Source organism: Struthio camelus, chromosome 2 (genome assembly GCF_040807025.1).
Source record: "Struthio camelus isolate bStrCam1 chromosome 2, bStrCam1.hap1, whole genome shotgun sequence".
Classification (NCBI taxonomy): domain Eukaryota; kingdom Metazoa; phylum Chordata; class Aves; order Struthioniformes; family Struthionidae; genus Struthio; species Struthio camelus.
This window is the reverse complement of record NC_090943.1, coordinates 42,639,355-42,658,573: the sequence shown is the minus strand read 5'-3', so window position 1 is coordinate 42,658,573 and position 19,219 is coordinate 42,639,355. Positions and strand designations below refer to the sequence as shown.

At 37.8% G+C, this 19,219-nt stretch overlaps 1 protein-coding gene across 11 annotated transcripts; it reads right to left on the bottom strand.

Moving 5' to 3' along the window:
• Positions 1–190: 190 nt before the first annotated feature.
• Positions 191–18,994, bottom strand: RAB5A (RAB5A, member RAS oncogene family). Of its 11 annotated transcripts, none has more exons than XM_068935391.1 (9): positions 18,352–18,561; positions 17,321–17,478; positions 16,917–16,989; positions 13,642–13,716; positions 11,643–11,893; positions 8,012–8,163; positions 6,269–6,391; positions 4,243–4,336; positions 191–1,347 (listed from the first exon to the last, which is right to left on the bottom strand). In XM_068935391.1, exons 5-9 carry the CDS (start codon positions 11,803–11,805, stop codon positions 1,232–1,234), a joined length of 648 nt encoding a protein of 215 aa, XP_068791492.1. In that variant the 5' UTR covers positions 11,806–11,893; positions 13,642–13,716; positions 16,917–16,989; positions 17,321–17,478; positions 18,352–18,561; the 3' UTR covers positions 191–1,231. The 11 variants fall into 11 exon arrangements, with proteins under 11 accessions (XP_068791492.1, XP_068791491.1, XP_068791490.1 ...); XM_068935390.1 differs by having other exon boundaries at positions 17,346–17,478; XM_068935389.1 differs by having other exon boundaries at positions 17,389–17,478.
• Between the last annotated feature and the right edge of the window lie 225 nt (positions 18,995–19,219).

The following is a 19,219-nucleotide window of genomic DNA, read 5'->3' as shown; positions in this document are numbered from 1 at the left end:
AACACTTAAATAGACTAATTCATCTCTTCTGACACTTGGTAGATTTCATATAATGAAAATAACTAAAAGAATTAGTGCAATATACTGGACAGATCAAAATAAAATGTACTTTGGAAAACAAAGTTGCAAAGTCCATTACTGACAGACAGCAGTACTTATGTTACAGATACAGGAGCATCATTTATTACTGTTCTAGCCATAAAGGAAGAACATAGAACCCCCTTTGATTAGAGAGGAAAGAAGTTAGCTTTAAGTAACTGTACATTCTGTATACCTTTAAGCAACTCTTAAATATTACAGAAAGTATTAAACAAATGTAGACTACAATGCAGAGTACCCTATTTACAGTACATTAATATCCAAATTTAAAATCAAGTTGAATGTACATAATTATTAGTGCACTGACTATTTTTTCCTTGGTGGGAAAACATAAGAAACTGTAATGGCCAGCAATGATCAAAAATAAGAAAGAACTCATAGACATCGAGTTTGCTGTGGTTTTACTTGAAAGTCTCTTACAGTTTGTAGATGAAAAAAATCCTATGCTGTGAAGTTGAATTTACTGGTTTGCACCTTCTGAACGCAACAAAGATGAAGTTAAACTTGATTTAGTCACCATTTTCTTTAGACAACTAACTGGGTTGATAAAATTTACATACAGTGTACCAACTAAAATTCCACTTTCCTGCAAGCATGAGGTTCTTAAAATTGTTAATGCAAATATTATTTTTGTAATTAAATTATTAAACTATGGAATGTATAACTAAACAGTAGATATCTGCAGAAACAACTGGTTGCATCAATACTGTAAATAAATTTAATTTTTAGACCCTGTTTCTAAAAAGGCTTTAAAGCACATTTGAGAAGTACGAAGAGTCCCAATTCTACTCTTTACAATAGTAACCAGTATTGGAGCTACAGGAACTGGCCAATTAGGTCCACGGAAAGCAGTTCTTCTATATCCCTAATGGTAAGTGATTTTTAAAACCTTTCAACTGAAGCAAGTTTATTCCGCTTCCATCACTCCTTTACTGTTGAAACATTACAGCCAGTGATACATGCACATTAAAATTAAGGTCAAAAGAAAATTCTGCATCATAAACTCGACTATTATCATAAGTCTCTTCGCTGTTTGGAAGCTGTGCTGGGCCAGGTTAAGCACTCCAACTCCATTGTTATTAACAGTTAGGAAGCAGAAGAATATTCAGAACAGTTTAAAGCAATTGATGTTTTAGTTACTACAACATTGACTCTTGGGTGGTTGAGTGGGTTCAGTGAGATCTACTCCTCTTCCTCTGGCAGAGTTGGTGCCTGCGTTCTGTGGTTCATTCTTGGGCAGTTTTTTTGCTACAAAACCAACAAGAAACAAGCATTAAATAGTTAAAAGCAAGATTGCAAATCATTAAATCATTTGAGTACACAAGCTTCAGCACTTTATTGCTCTACAAGACTGTAAATATAACAGTATAAAATCTGAATTGAGACTGTGTGTTGGTAATAAAAGTTAACACACTTAACATCTTAATGATTAACTATGTTATCTATGATTTTCAAGAACGAAATACATTAGTAACTTGGCACACCTGGGCAGATACTCTTACTGTTCATGCTAATAAACAACCCTTTTTTTTTTTTTTTTTTTCTTTTAGGAAGTGCAGAACAGGCTGTAGAAATGAGACTGTTAAGGCTAAAAATACAAAAAGAATGAAAAGGGGCAAAACAGACGGAGATGAGTCAAACTTTAAGAAGTCCTATTGTCTAGGCAGAACATATAAAATGGTCCTCAACATCAGATCTCTGTCCTCTTTTTCCAAGCTGTACTTCCTCTCTAGCCTTTATGAGTTAACTGACTGCAAGTGGTTTTTTTTTTTTTTTTTTTTTTGTCATCCTTGTAGCTTCAGGGTACCTTCTCCGTCCTGACATGGGGGTGGGGGGGAAGGTGACAAGTTTTACCTTTCCTGAGCAGTAGCTCTTTTTAGTAGTTTTTTTGATGGACAGAAACATAAGCTCTACATAATAGGACACGGAAAGGAAAGACTTCCATAGGGCTCTCCCATGTTCCTGGGAGCCAGCAACTATCCCTGCTCTATGGTTTGGCTGCATAGTCAGAGTCTGAAGTAATTACTGTGGTCATCTTATTAAAGAGTGACTTCTCCCATAAGGAATGAAATTGAAGTATAAGAATGGACAGCAATAAGACCAGCAGAATACACAAGATGAACTCAGTTAGGAGAAACCCAGAATACACATGATATTAAGACAGCTGCTCAGGCAGTACAAAGGGACATAGCATCAGCAGAATAATACCTTCACAGCACTGTTGTTCTAGATTCTAAAATCAGAAATTAACAGCAACTTTTTTTTTTAAACTGGAAATTTTACACAAGCTGTGAAGTAGTCGGTCTGCAGTGACTGTAGCTTACATCCCTCTCCTCTGCCCACGTTCTCATTTTTCATTTTCTCTCATTTTTGAAGATCATATTTATATATGGGCCTCAGAATTGCATCCATGCTGTGCAAAAGGCCATTCTGAATTTCACATTTTGGGGATGCGTTTCTCATGTTTAACTCCTCTCAATTTAAAATGCACCTGCAGTGTAATTGAGCACTTCCGTATCATTAAATGCAAGCCTGCCTTGAACATTTGTGACAAAAATATATGCTCTCTACTCAGTTTTGTATATTTTTTAAAGCATTTATGGTTAATATTAAGCAATTACATGTTATAAAATGTTGCTATAAGGATAATTTAATGTGCATCTGATGGAGGCTTGAATCAGACCACAAATTACTTTGTTTTACTCATTAGGAAAGATTAAGGTACGAGCTATTTAGAAACATTTAATTTTGACACCACTGCTGCAGTTCTTCACAACAATAAGTGGGATAGAGAAGTTATTGTAGTGCAAAATGTAAAACAGATTAATATGGTTATTTTACATGCTAGCATTTGCCAGTAGCAGAGCCACTACTGTGATTAAGATTACTACTAAAGAGGGCAGTGACCCAACCTAAAAACGTATGCTTTCTTTTTCCGTTGCTTTCACGTTTATCATTAATAATGAAATGTATCTTTGTATGCATCAACGTAATTCACATAATTTTGAAGATTTATGGGGCTGATACAGTATATATCGTATGTCATGCCTACTTCTTTTAAAAATACTTTATATGCATTGAATATAAATCATTTGTTTTGTAACACTTTTAGTTAATTTTATATTCTAGAGGAACTTGGAAGACTGCTAAACGTACACTTAACCTAGGCAAACTTATATTTTCTGCTTAAAATACAATGGTTCTATCTAACAATTTAATATAAAACTATTTTCATAATCAATTTATTTTACTCACTATTAATCCCTAATAGAAATCCCTAAGCTATGTTAGGGCTAAAAATAGGATGTTAGTACACTTACTTTTCACGTGAACTATCCTTCTACTTGAGCATCGAATTCAAATACACATTCATCTTTGGTGCAACTTTTGGATTTCAGATTCAGTATTCAGGATTCAAATAAAATTTTAACATAGAAGCATGTTTAGCAAATGTTTGGTTTAGACTAAAATCAGTATGCTTGACTTTTTGTGCAAGTCCATTACCCTTCTCCTATTCTGAAATAATGTTTTCAGTTTGTTACCTTTGCCTCATAAAAGGTACGTCATTCTAGGTTCTGTACTGATAAAAGTCAGCACAGTGTCTGTTCCAAACAACGTACCATTAAAAGACACATTCATACACTTTAACTTACATTCTCATACTAATCTGATAAGCAAATCCCAAACACATTTTATGCTTAGAAAAGCTAAGTAAAACTTTTTATGGTTACCTATACCATGGGAAAGCTATTTTTGTCCCTCCGTATATAATAACAATTACATCTTAAACTTGAAGCAGTATAAACAATCATGGAACTGAAACACGTACAAACAATCACGGAACTGAAACATGTGCACTGAAATTCCTTAATAGAATTTGAAAGCAATCTTACTTAGTTGTTCTAAGTTAGTTCAAGAAAATGCCTAAATCCTGGGCAACTGTGCTTCCAATTTTTCTGACTTTTGAATATTTAAAAAGATCTGAAAGGACCTTTAAAAAACAAAACAAAACACAACTTTCAATGCCACAGAAGGAGAAAGAATTTAAGTGAAAAAGTGGAAGAGCATGGACAAGAACTGTCCTAATAGCACGAATTTCAGGAAAACAATTCCCCTTAACTGTAATTTTGTTCTTAAACTCACCAATTGCCATGAATATTTCATTTACGTTCATAGATGTTTTGGCAGATGTCTCCATGAACAATAAGCTGTTGTCATCTGCATACGCCTGTGCTTCCTGAAATAAGAACGCATTACTTCATTTTTTCAATCACACAATTATTGCATACAGTACATACATACAAGGGACAATTTCTATTTCGTTTTGACAGGAAGTTTGTTGAAACACTCATGTGGCAATGCCTTATTCATAATTATGAAGTGATAATAAAATTTCAATACAATAGTTCAACATTTAAACTGCAACCTTAAAAATCCTTACTTATCTTAAAAATATCCAGATCAAAAAGCCCCAAACAAAAATAAATAGTAAATAAAAGCATTTATTAAAAAGAAAACTCTGATCTACGACTCTGGCTGTGATAATAAGAATAAATAAGCTCCAGAAAGTGCCATCTAATGTCAAAAATTGTGTCATCCAGGAAAGAAGGCACTTTATGAGCTATTCTGAAACTCTCAAATATGAGACAGATGTATCCGAACTGTTTCATTATTCTTACAGAAATTCATGATTAAAAAGCAGTATTAAATATCTGGCCATTTTTACCTCCTTTTTCAGTCTGAGTTTTTATCTGAAATACATTCTTTTTGCACTTACAAAAATTGTCCTATTTTTGCCACTTGCTATTCAGCTAAAAAAAACCCTCTAAATTCAGCTAAACCCCTAATTTCAGCTAAAAATCCCTAGCTCTTTTATAATTACGTAATTGCTTTTGAATTCAATCGGGAATAGGCAAAAAACAAACTAGATTAGCTATGATGAAAAAATGTATCATCCATAGTACTCTGTACTTAAATTTAAGTGACATCTCTTATGATCTACGTAACTATATCTGAAATAACACAATCACAAACACTTGGAAGTTTCAGATGTGTTGTCCAGTGAAAAAGGGAATGTCACAGGCTGCTTCTGGGCTTGAAGCCACCTTAACAAAAATATTAATTTTTGAAAAATGTGTCAAATCAGTTCTACTTTGGTCAAAGAAATTGGCCAGTTGATTTTGACTAAGTTTTAGGACTGTGTACATGTGCAAAAAATTTATAAAATACTTTAAGTTTTCACAAAACACAAAGTTATACTAAGATACAGCTTTATGTTGCAACTGACATAACAGTATACAATTAAAAAAACTAAGTTGTTGAATTCTGGGAGAAAATGCCTAAAACACTACTAATATTCAAATATTTCACCCATAAAGTTATGAAAAGATTCACTAGTATAAACAGTGGTATTTTGCGCGATGATGCCAAATATAGACCAAAACAGTAGATCTGACGACTAACAAATAAACCCTGTGATATTAAGAAAATTCATTCAGATTCAGTCATGAATGGACCAGAATTATCTGCAGTGAGTTTTCTATTATTTGATTTGGCAGCAATTTTCTCATGACTTGGCTAAATTTTCTAGAAGATAAAATATAGCAGTCTGAATGTACGTATATCAACTAAAACAAGCAAACAACAACAACAAGCAATGAACATCAGTCAAAAATACTGCTTCAACAGAACGGTCTAAGCAAGTTAAGCATACCAATCAGCTTTTTATCATACACTAATCAAAATTTCCCTGCTGACAAGTCACGGACAACAGTTTGCAATGAGAGTTAATGCTATTAAGTCCATTTAAGCTCTAGATACTGCTCATTTATTAGTCCCAAGGGGGACTAATTTGGGGTGGAAGACAGGAAGAGGTCCTATCAAAGAAGAGAAATTAAATTAATCTTAAAGATATGCAAATAAGATAGTTATTCAAAGTCAAACTTAATTACTTGCTCAAAAAAGTCTATTACTACATATAATTTGTACATGCTAATAAAAGACCTATTTCTGTACAATTCAGTCTCATCTCACACTTATTTTTAACAGCATGACCTCTACAACAAGTAGTCAGGCTATGCACACAAGCTTCCCGGAAGTTTATTTACTTTCTATTCCAACAACACACTGGCACTGGCTGTTTTTATAAACAGAAGTTATGCATACATACCTGGAAATCCACAGCTCTTTTGTTAGCTAGATCAGCTTTGTTTCCTGATAAAGCTATCACAATGTTAGGACTTGCTTGCCGCTGAAGTTCTTTGACCCAATTTTTCGCTCTGGCAAAGGACTCCTGTTAATGATTGCAAAATGATGCAACTGAGTTTTAGCACCCTTTTGTACTTGCTTAATATCCCAATCTCTGCTATCTGTACTTTAAGCAAGAGACCAGTTAACACAAGGCTGCTTCCATTGTCTAAAGCCAAATCCCAACCTGCTAAGTGAGCTTTTTAAATGAAACATTCCCACCTTGGTTCAAATGTGCTTAGTTGGGACAATGCTGAAAGTGTCACTAAAGATAAGAGGACTTTTATGTAGGCAGCATAAGGAAGGAGATATGGTTAAAAGAGAAAATGAGAATTGTAATTTCTCCCCTAGAAGAATCAAGTTTATGAGCAGCTATATTGAAAAGGTCTCAAACATTTTTGTAATTACTGAGCGCATGATGGCACAGGGTTTAGGGGTTTTGTTTTTTAAGTCTCATCTTACCAAAAGAAAATTGCATCAAACACCATATTAAGCTTATCTGACCTAAGTTCAAATAAAAAGAAAACAGATAAGCTTAAGATTTGGTCTCAATGGTTTGTGCTACCATTCCAATCATTACCTGTAACTTGTAACAATAAGACATTAAAACAGTGTTTTCCACTATCAGAAATACACTGCATGAGCAATATGGTGAGAGAAGTAGCATAATTCAGGGAAAATGATTTAAAGGTAGATCAAAAATCTGCAAAAGAATTTTCTCTAGAAAATTAGAAAATGCTTTCCAAACCACTGGTTTATAGATTGTACAAGGTTCTGTGGAATATAGCAGCTTAGTTATCCCAGCTAAAAAATGAAATGCATCATCAGCATATCCACCAATGCAAGTGTTAAGTCCAAAGGTCCACAAAATTATGCCAATCTCTGCTCAAATCTAATGAAATAAAAAGCTTTGCTGTAACAGCAGAAATTAAAAAAAGCTGCATTGCTTATAGCTCTGTGTGTGTGCGCGCATATTTTTTTTTTTTTTTTTCATTTCTGACATCACAAGGTAGTTAAACTGCACTTTGACAGTTACTAGTGGATACGTTACCATCACATATAATTCACTCAGGGCTAACTTGTTCTGATGGGACATGCTTCCTAAAGAAAAGGATATGCTTCACATGGACTGAAAATCTAACTGGTCAAAAATCAGTTCTACTCACTTTCAATTCTCTTTTGGCATTTTGCTCCTAAATAATAATGAGATATACTGCTTGCTCAAAAATACAAGTTTTTTTGTGTAGAAAATTGTCAGTTAATACACAAACTGCATTTAAGAAGGATTTTTTTTCTGTTACAGCACAATAAAACAACCTCAGTCACCTTCAGCAGAAGTTAAAAACACTTTCAAGCGTTAAACCTGCCAAGTCCCACTGGCAACTTCGGTGGCTCTGCAACCGCATCTTCCCACCAGTTATACTAATTATTTCATTTATGTTGCAATATGAAAGAGCCACAATAAAGACAGTGAGAAACACAAAAGAACCCTGGAGATTATATTTTGGCCAAAAAAAAAAGATTTCTTGCTATAATTTAACATTGCATAGACCACTATGAAATGAACTGATTCACACAAGTCAGCGAAAGAATCAGTAAAGGACTCCAGATCAGCTCAAGTCCACTAACTTCTAGATCTCCTTTTGTTTCTCTATATTGTACTTACCTCATTTGTAATGTCGTATACAACTATAGCTGCTTGCGCTCCTCTGTAGTACATGGGTGCTAAACTGTGATATCGCTCTTGCCCAGCTGTATCCCAAATTTCAAATTTTACTGTCGTATCATCAAGACACACAGTCTGGGTTAGAAAAGCAGCTACAAAAAAGATAAAGGTGCTGAAAACAGAAGTCTGCTTATATTTGTATATTCATATAAAATTATATTCACAAAGATACATCAAGCCTGATTTCCTTAAACACTTAAAGCCTATTATTAAAATATAATGGGCCTGAAGCTGCCTCAATTTTCAGTCCATGACAACCCCATCTTAGTCAACAGATTTGGAAGTAAGAACACTTTTCAAAAGCCCTTGCTTTTGAAGCAACCATATAGCCACATTTTTCACCTCCGCAACTCATCTCAAGAATTTCAGAGCCTGCAGTTTCAAGAGAACCTGCATCCATTGCAACTATAGCTGAACGCATTTGTCTAGCTAAAAGTATTTATGCCATTATCCTAAACAACGTTCTTGTAATTACGGAAAACAGTAAGTAATTGATATCAAGTCTTCAAAAAGTTATTCCTAGTAAAAATTTTCCTTCCAGATTAAGGCTATATGCTAGAAATATGGATGAGAGTGCCCCTACAATACAGAGAGCCATATTATCAACAGTAAGCTAAAGGCTCAAGAACTTCTTGGGAGAAAATACTGAAAAGTAAGGCAATCCCCTTCCACCAGGCTTTTTTAACACTCCTTTTGTAGAGGTAATGTTTTATACTTCAGTTTTCCAAATTTTAGAAAGGAAAAAATCTATCATGGTAACCTGACAAACTGTTCTGATTACCTGCTTTGCAAAGTCAGAAATATGTTGTTTGCCCAAATCTCATACACCCCACACAACAGGAAACGCTACAATTCCAAGAATTTAGATGGAAATTTTGAGCAATTCAGCATAAACGCTTGGAGTTGTTTTTCTAGTCATTTAGTGATGACAGACATTTAGTGAAATAACACTATGGACTGGCTTGCCCTTTCTCCTTCTACTAAAAAAAACTTAACAATATTATTTTTAGTACCTTCTGCTTTGATGAAATGCTAAGAAAAACCTCCTGCTTTGCTGGATTGGGTCTTATCAGTAAGCTCGTTGACAGACTGTAGCAGGTTTAAATCAAACGTCTGAAGCTGCACTGACCCGTAACCCTTGCATACCTCGCCTATCACCTTGCCCACATACTCCAAGATATTACAGCCTATGAATCACTCCTCAACTGCTGCAACTTTCAAACCAACTTATCGCAGTAAACCAAAAGCAAGTCAAACTTGCTTTACAACTGAAACTATTGCTACCATCCAGAAGCTGACTAGCAAGCGGTCAGATGTTCCTGCTTCAAGGGTATTAGCCTCCATCAGACAGATGAGCAGGCAGGCTAGAGGAGGGAAAAGATTTGATGTTCCAATGTCAAAGCACTGTAACGCTCTCCAAATGCTAAGTATCCAAGCACTGGTATAACAGGCTCCTCTTGGTAGTTCCCTAACCAGTCAAGAACCAGAATACAGGAAAAAATGAACATTCTGCATCAGAATAAGGGTTTCCTTCTCAGAACCAGCTCAATATTATATTCCTCCAAGGCAGAGATGAGATGCTAAACAAGTAGAATTTGGAATTCTTACAAAAGAATGTACCTACACTCCATAAATGAAGGGATGTATTCAGAAAGAGAATTAAAACAAGGGATTTATTCTTTGACATCCTCTTGCTTTTGCTGAAAGGAACCTTTCAACCACCACAGAAATGCCAGTAACTAACTTCTGTAAACAAAGTAGCTTCTTTTATCTCACCAGGCCATAGTTAACTGATAACTAATTGATCAACTGTGTCAATTATCTGAAAACCAATCAATCTTACTGGCTATACTTTTGTCTTAAGCCATTTGCAGGCGTTGCTACGCTACTCCAAAGTGGCAAAGCCCAGGTATCATACACATCACTATCACATTGTCAACATGTCTGCCTCTAACTGCACTCTCTTCCAGAAGTTATTTTATTCAGATTCACAATGCACATAAGCTCCTCTTTGTTCAACGGCCCTTCTGTGTAAAAAGAAAATTACACCTTAAACAAACAGAGGCTACAGAATTAGAATACACAAAACCAGTCTCTGAATCCCAATACTGCTGCATTTATTATCTCTCAGCTGTATAATAGGGCATTCCCTGTTTCTATTTTACGTAAAGGAGAAGCATATGTTAACATGGAGAATATAATGACCTGTATATATCTTAACTTGGACTTAAGTTCTTGTTTAACCTTTATATAGCTTTTAAACAGTCAAACTGTTTAGACTATCCCTTATTCTATCCATATACCAAAACAAATGAGCAAGAAAGAAAAAGGAAGTTAAATGAATCAGAGATCACTGCAATTTTACAAAAGATTTCACTGAACTTTAGCCTTTTTTCTGATTTAAAAAAATATGTCGAAATAGGAAAGCTAATTTCTACAGATCTTTGGGAATGCCTTCCACATTACTACATTGCAGCATGAAATAATATACAGAAGCTTTTCATACCAACACCTATCCTAAAGCCATTACAGGAGGCACCTAGCCAAAAATGAGCTCTAGTAAGAGACCGCTAAAGGAGAAAAGTGGTTCTCCCATTTATGCTGATATGCAAAATAAATACATCTAACAGCTAGAACAGTGTAAAAAATTGATGCAATAAAGTTCAGCTCGTCCTTTTTATTTTTGTAAGCTCTGTAGATTTTTACATTTCAACAACTGTTCCTGCGTAAACACACATACAGATGACTCAAAGGGCTTCGCATAAGTATTACAATGGAACACAGACTCAACTCATGCAAGCAGTAATGGGGACTACTAGAGAAAACTAACCAATCTATAAAATCTGTATCTTGTTTAAGCCTGTATACTAATGGGTGGTGTTTAAGGGAAGTTTAAATGTACCCAAGGAGGAATACAGATCAGAAAGCACAAACAGTTTCAAAACACAAGATAACAGAAAGAAAATTCCAATGGAAAAAATAGTGATGATAAAACAAAAAAGTCTGTTCACTGTTAAAAGGAAACTTGTTTGCCTTCTAGAAGCCAGCGTGTGTTTTGTTTGCAGTTACAAAACTTAAAAGACGGCATGTGTGGTTGTGGCTACTAACAAAGAAAAGTGCATCTAGAAATATATCAAGCTCTCCCAATTCAAAAGCAAAGCCAAGCTATTGAAATGACAATATCATCTTTTTGGAAGATGAAGCACTTTGTTTTCATAAAAAGCAAGTTCTTATTTCTTATTAAGCAGTTATTTCCCTCATGAAGTACACAGCACCACGAAAATAGCTACACATCCATCCATAATATTTAACATCAATCAATCCCAGTTTTCAAAACTATGCAATTGAAACACATATTTTCTTTCTCCATGTGACATGGATGTTTGCTACAGCTGCGTAGCAACTACAGCTTTTAGCTTAGCTAGTTACAGCTCTCAATTGGAGAGGCAGGTCTCAGATTTAATCCTTGTTCTCAACGACCCATCCTGGAAGCGATATTACATTCCAGGTTGTCAATGGCAAGGACAACATGAAGTCAATGTGAAACAAATCAACAGGCTAATTTTCTCACCTCCAATAGTACTTTCTTGAAACTCATGAAACTGTCCCTTTACAAAACGAAGCACCAAACTTGATTTGCCAACTGCAGATTCTCCTAGAAGTACTAGTTTAAACTGGCAAATTTTATTTCCAGCATTTGGCCCGTTGGGTCTTGTTGCTCCTCGGTTAGCCATGCCCAAATTAGAAAGAAGTCCTCTGTTTCAAGTTCTCGAAAGCAAATTCCAGGATGCAAAACTCAGTGGTGCTTCTGCTAGCAACAACCTGTTTATGAAAAGATAGTGGGTGGTATTAGATTTACAAATGAAACAAGAAAAATCTAATTTACCAATGCAACATAGATTACATATAACTAGCCCTAATACTGACCAAAGTCAATTGCCCAGAGTACAGCTACCGTCACCGTGAAGAACTAGCGATCTTCTCACATACCTAGTCTTCCTATTAAAGCTTCTAATAAGGACATTAAAATCCAATTATTATTTCTTCCTGCAAGAGTTCAGTCTCTCATTTCATAACATACCAAAATTAAAGTATAACAGCACAACATATTCAGGCTTGCATGCTACTGCTCAAATCTCAAGTGACAAAACAAAAAAAATTTCCTTTATTCAGAATTTTGCTAATTAAGTAATATTTGATTACCCAGAAGTTAGCACCAGTAAAAAACAAAAAAAATCTTCGGGTAAATTGGGAAACTGAGTCACCATATTATGTTCTTTGGAAGTATGCCTTATCAATTCACTTCTACCATGTATATCAAAACGCATTTTCCTTAAATAAAAAAAAAGACAGAGGATCGTGATGTACAAATCATTAATACCCTTTCTAGTTTCTATTTAACAAATGTACTCCGAGAAGCAAAAATACAAAGCCTTTCGTATGTAGAAAACTGAACTGCTTTCAGAGCAGTAGGAAATCCAGATCACTTTGCGTAAGCCACCAGAAAGCAGTGATAAATTGATATTTCTAATATTAATACATGTCCTAGTAGATCAGTATTCACAACTGAGATCTTTGTTAATAACACAGGTCAAGGAATATGCTGTTAGCATACCTACTCAATGTGCAAGCTCCTGCAAAAAAAATTCAGGAGATGTGTTTAGATGCACAGGGAAGTCTACAGGCTCTGCTAGCCTCCCTTCTGAGCCTAAGATTCATGTTTTTACACACTTAACAGCATAGATTAAGTCTTTTTGCAGGTGGACACTGCTGTATGAAACACTAGCATAATACTGCCTGTCCAGCTTTTCTGTATTCTCTCTTCTCACTTTCAAAAATAAAATTCCAAGAGAGTCCATAGGAAATAAACTTAAGTGATAGTCACTCAACTTTCTATGAGAAAAAGAGATATTTCTGTACTGATTACTAACAGCTGATTAAGTTGTTAAAAAAACAAAACTTTGTCCTACTCTAGTGGGCTAACTACTTGAATTAAGTGTACTTGTTGAGCAGACAGATTTTCTAGTATCTAAAACATCCTAGTGTAGAACATAGCTTTAATGTTGCAAAAACCTAAGCAAATATACTGTCAAACAGCTTCTTGCTCTTTCTTCCTTACATTTTTGAAAGGAGCAATAGTTTCAATCATTAGCTATCTTCACGTTTCAAACCACTTAAGCATAGCTATCAGGCACTTGAGAATTCCAGCTAACTACTTACCTACCCAACACCTAGCTCACACACTAATCCTCCACTCATGCTACTAACGACCCTTCTGCAAATTCAACCTGAGTCCTGCAAAATTAATAGAAGAATTTCCTGTTCTATAGAGTGCTTCACAGCTCTAGCTGAAACCCGTTCTCCAACAAAAATACTCTTACTCCTTATTTCCACACATTAAGCCACAAAGAAATCACAGAATTATTTCTTTATCAACACAACAGTTAAAATAAACTGATACTGTCTTTCTTTCTCATTGTAAAAAGAATCTGAATATAGGTCTTAGAAAGAAAATATTTTCTGGTATCTTAAGATATTTTCATTCTCTTATGTTGCTCCTTTTCCCATACCTCAAAATAATTTAGCATCTTCCAGGTAGAATATTCCAATCTTGTATTCATCCCTGTCTGTCCTGAGTTTCTGTCCTGTTTAACAATCATGATATCATTAAATCAATAGAATTCTTTATTTCAGTATTGCAACATGATCAAAATATCTAATTTTAGATATATGTTTTCATAAACATAAGGAGGATAAAGCATGCCACAGTGAATGAAAGTTCCTTTGAGGCAAAAAAGCCCCTGAATATCTATCGCTATTATCAACTACTATGATAATTACACATTTGAATTCTTTCCCATTAATCTAAAGTTTTCAAACAAAAATTAATTTACGCTACAAGAATGGATCTAGTTATTCTAAAAACAATACCAGACCTTTTATCCTTATGGCAGAAAAAAAATATATGCACAGCTGGTGTGTTGGTTCTCAGGCAAAATTTTTTTTTTTTTTTAAGTGTGCTATTGAGAAGTTGTGAAGCAATTTGGAAAAAATAGATGAATGACAACAGTCAATCTCTCCCTAATTACAAGAAAGAAAATGGCAAGGCATAGACAAAATAGAGGCAGCTCACAATACTGTTAGCCGTTTGTTTCCCTCTAGACTTTGGAAAAGGAAGATAATCGTTCAAGTTATTTCTGTTTTAAAAGAAAATATTTCTGCTTGCATTGCAGCACTCTAGTGTGTTTGAACAATCCTGAAATAGTTTAAAACACCTGCATCTGACCTCATACTCTTAATTCATCTCTATCTAGACGCTGCAGCATTAAGCAAGACATATAAGGCCTAAAATCCAATGACCAAGTGGATTAGCGCTCTTTGTGAGCAAGTGACTTCTAGAGGTTGTGCAGTGAGGAAATCTATCCACCCCTGCAGTTGCTCTCTGTGGTTATTTTTGCTTGCTTTCTGTCTCCTGAATAAACGACTACAAACAGAAGCAGACATACCAGAAAAACAGCCAAGATTGATTTAATGGAGATAGCATCTTCTCATTTCAGTTGGCCATCTACAGCCTTCGGTAATTTAGATTATAGATCACTTAAAAACAGTTGAAACAGGCTGTCAAGACAAATATCACACTCGGCCTTTGTAAACTGTCTAGGCTATAGAAGCTAGAGGTTTATCTGAAGAACTTCACAGCTTTATACCACCCCTCATCCTTCATCAATCACCTTGAATACTCAAGATATCATATATGAAATTAATCAGTTGTCAAGCTGATAGCAATCATGCTCCCTGCAAAGCAATCAAATCCTGGAAGCATACTGCAAATATCCTCCATTTAATAGTTTTATCAATATATCTAATAACTTAACGATAAAACCTACCACAATCATACCATCCACTTTTTAATAGGTTGGGACAAAAAACCCACACATCTGAAAATCCAGTAAAGCATACCCAGCTGTTTTTGATATACAGAAAATTCACCATCACCTTCGACAAGCCTAAGTGGATATCACCATATTCAAATCATACTGAAACTATTTCCTAAGTGTGGAACATGGCAGCATCCAAGTATAAAAAAAAAAAAAAAAAGATAAACAAAAGGATTTTCTTAACCTGAAGAAAAGCAGCACTGAAATTTGACGTGCAGTCATCATAAAACACTGTTGACCCGTTTTTTAAGATCTCTGTGCTGAACATATCACCTCACAAAGATTTAAAAGTAGCCTTCAATGCTACAGACCCCACACAATCTCCTAGCCTCAGGCCACAGTTGTTCTCCATTTCCTTAGGTCATCTGTAAAATATCAACCTTGGGAACCATAAAAAAGCACCATGAAGAAGAGAGGAAAACCACTTTCAAAAAAGACTTGAATTTACAGTTTGTGTTTTTAGGGTACTGACAAACAGCCTTCCAAGCAATTCTGAATACTCACTTTAACAGCTTAGCATCTGCACCTATTCCTTACACAGAGCTCTGATGTAAACATCCAGGAAAATATCTAGTTTTGTGTGCTGAATAATCTTTGTAATTTACTGATATTTTTGAATACCAGAAGAAATAAAACCTTAGCAAGGTGTTTCCATTAATTTACAAAAAAGCAAGTATACAGCCTGAATCAAGCTTTTAAACGTATATGTAAGGAAGTAAGGTAAGGACATTACTTATATAAGGATCTGCTGAGGAAAACACTTCCATTTGTGAAGGTTCTCAATATATCATGCATAGTTTCATAGATGGATGGCTTCATACGTATAGAAATGACACAAAATCAAAATAAAATAAGTAAGAAAATCTTTCATGGAGTATTAGGCGAGAACTATCATATACTAGTAGGTAAAGGCCATTTTGCATTCTTGGTCACTACAACAATAACACGAAGGGTCCTTCTGCCAAGTAGGAATCTTCACTCTTTTGAGTAACCCCCCGGCATGTTAGCAGGTCCATGCGCAAATATCAGAACAAAGTTTAAGGCATATTATTAGGAAAGTACCCCTGTTAATCCTATCAAGTAATTTACAAGATGCTGGGCTTATTCTCTTCTCATCATCCCTTTAGAAAAGGGACTTTTACGCTGCTAGATAGTATTTGTAAAGTCTTATTCGTAAGAGAAAGTTTTCATAACTATTTTAATAGAACATCACGTGAATTTTCCCATGCTGGAGGCTGAAAATAATTTCCATCTCACGACTCAATGGGATAAGTCACAAATCTGATCTATTCAGTCATGTAAGTGTTCAAATTAGTGCCTATTTGAAACTGCAAGAAAGCTAATATACAAGAATCAAAATATTAATAGTGACTATATAGCCTACCAATGGGATTAAGCCTACAATGAATGAACTCTGTATTGTCAAATACAAAGACCACACGAGAAGTTCATGATAGTAAGTTTTAAATTGGAATACAGCACCACTTAAAATATTTTAGTACTTCATAGTTAATGACAAAGGTTTTTTTTTTTTTTTTTACCATGAACATACTTGTTTAATATTGTAATAATTTCTACAAACTTTGTCATACTTTGTGACCAGAAACAGAAATAAAAAATTCAGATCAATTAAAAAAACCCAAAACCCAAAAAACACCCCACCAGACTCTAAATAGCTTCTCAATTCAGGGATGAAGCATTTTAGACACAAATACGCTTTCAAGTTTCAGATTACTGGAAAATTGTAACTCATAAATGACTGCCTCTGGCTGACCGTATTTGAAATTCAGTGTTGATAGTGTCGAAAACAGTCATACAACACTGAAGTTATAGCCACTACCTACTTCAAGTTTATTTATACTGAATGATCCTGAACAATTTAAATAGGAATATCTAAATAAACTTACGTGGTAGGCACTCCTAACTGGCCAATTTTTTGTTATTCCCTTCTCAGGTTGACCAAATTAGTGTGGCATTGTCCTGTAGTATTCAAGATAGTGACAGGTACAACTATCAGAACATTTGTCATATGCAAGTCAGTTTATATTGAAACATAATGAGACAGTATGTTAAGCACATGAATCAACAGTACAGGAAATTCACAGCCTTCCAATTAAAGATAATAGCTATCTCGTAAGTTCATATGAATGATGTATATTATGCACTGCTTTGAGATAAACTAGTTTATCATATCAGAAAGACAGGTAATGATGACTGTATAATTACTGTCTCTAACCACCTCATTTCAGTTAACATTCATGTTGTCTTGACATTTCGTTCCATAAGGTAAAAATATGCACGAGTAAATTACCCTTACTGCAACTCTAGGAACTCACTGCCAAATGGGGGGTGGGGAATCAAGTATGTTATGCTTTTTACTTGCTCCGAGTGTTACTTGGACCGAGCTGATTAATTTCAGTGTTACTGTTCAGTCTCTCTTTTCCATTCCCAGGCTGAGAAAAGGTAAAGCTAAAAAAGGTACAAAGGTAAAAGGTTTAAAAAAAAGAGAGAAGGAAAAAAAAAGGAAAATGCTGAGGGACTAATTTTGTCTGTCATAGACCTATTGTTTTGAACACCATTTTGATAATTTTTGGTTACCCTACTCTCCTCTAAAGGATAAGAGAGCATTGATTTGTCTCTTCACCATACTATAGCTTTATTCCTCGTCCCAACCAAGTCTTATGTAGAACCATATATAAACTAGGCCTGTATTGGGGGAGGGGGGTAAGGAGCAGGGGTCCTGCCATCCCTGATCCAAGATTCCCTGAATGGCGATGTGTGGCCAGTGTATTTTCCTTCCCACCTTCTTCAGCGTCCCTTTCCAGGTCACAGGCAAAAGAAAGGAACCCGTCACCCATCCACCCCTTTCCTTTCGCTCAGGTAACTCGAAAGATACACCCCTTCCCCTGCAGGAGGGCCAGGCAGCGGTAACTCACCGCAGCAGAGGCCGCAGGCAGGGAGGATCCCCACTCCCCCCCTTCTCAACGGGATCCCCAGCCCAGCTCCTCCAATGCCCGCCGCCGCCTTCCCTCCCCCGCCGCTTCCTTCCAGCCGCAGGCAGGGGAATAAGGGGAAGTGGGAGAACCGGGAGCGCCATTTTGAGACGGGAAAAGCCAGACCGGCCTCCCCCCTCCGCCCGCCGGGCTGCCCACCGCGGCAGCCCACGCCGCGGCCCAACGCTCCCGCACCGCCCGGAGGCGGCGCGCACGCAGGCGGCCGCCGGCAGCTGCGGCGGAGGAAGCAGAGGGCTAGGAGCGACGGCCCGTACCCCGGGGGCCGCGCCGGCCCCGCCGCCCCGCCAGCGGGCCCCCCGCCCCGCGAGCCCCGCCGCCGCCTCCTCACCTGGCCGGGCCGCGGCGGCCGCGCGCGGGAGGGGGAAGGGAGGGGAGCCGGGCGGCGGCGGCGTCTCTCTCTGTCTCTCCGGCAGGGCGGGAGGACGAGCCAGGCCCGGGGAGGGAAGGGGAGGCTCGGGGGCTCGGGGCGGGGGCGCTGCCGTGCCTCGCCCGCGCCGCCGCCAGCTTCCGCCGCCTCCTCGGCCCGGACCAAAACACACACGCACTTCCGCCGCGGCCGCCGCCGCGGCCACGTCACGGCCCGCACGCGGCATGCGCTTCCGGTTCGCCCGCGCGTCACGTGGCCGCTCCCGCCCTCCCCTGCGTTTCGTTTCCTCCCGCCGCCCCTTTCGTTTTCCGTCCCGTTCTCCCCCCGCCCCGCGTCTGGGCCGTTACCGGGGCAACGCCGCGGGGCTGCGACCGCCCGCGCGGGGCCCCCCGCCACGGCCGCCGCGTGCCAGCCCGCGCGGGGGCCCACGGGAGAGGCGCGAGGAGGGCTCCCCTCTGCCCCGCCAACGGCCGGTGCCTCGGCAGCGACGCGGCGGTTGTGGCGCTTTCTCCACCCCACCGGCCTCGCTGAGGGCGGCCCCGGCGCCTGCCCGAGCGGGGCCGTGGTGGCGGCCGCCGCGAGCAGCGACACCCAGGCGCCGTGTCGTCCTCGTCCTCCCGGAGGTGGAGCCCAGGGAGGTGATCGCCCCCTCCTCCCCCCTTGCTGCGCTCAAATAAGGCGTCGTTTTCCCCAAGTAAATACGTTTGTGTTTAGTGGTCGGGCAAGGCGTGAGGGAGCCGTTAGTGGCTGAACGAAGAGGGCTTGTCAGGCGTGGCGGAAGTTGGGCCCTCGATTTGCAGGGAATGGCTTACGTCCTGCTCTTGTAAGT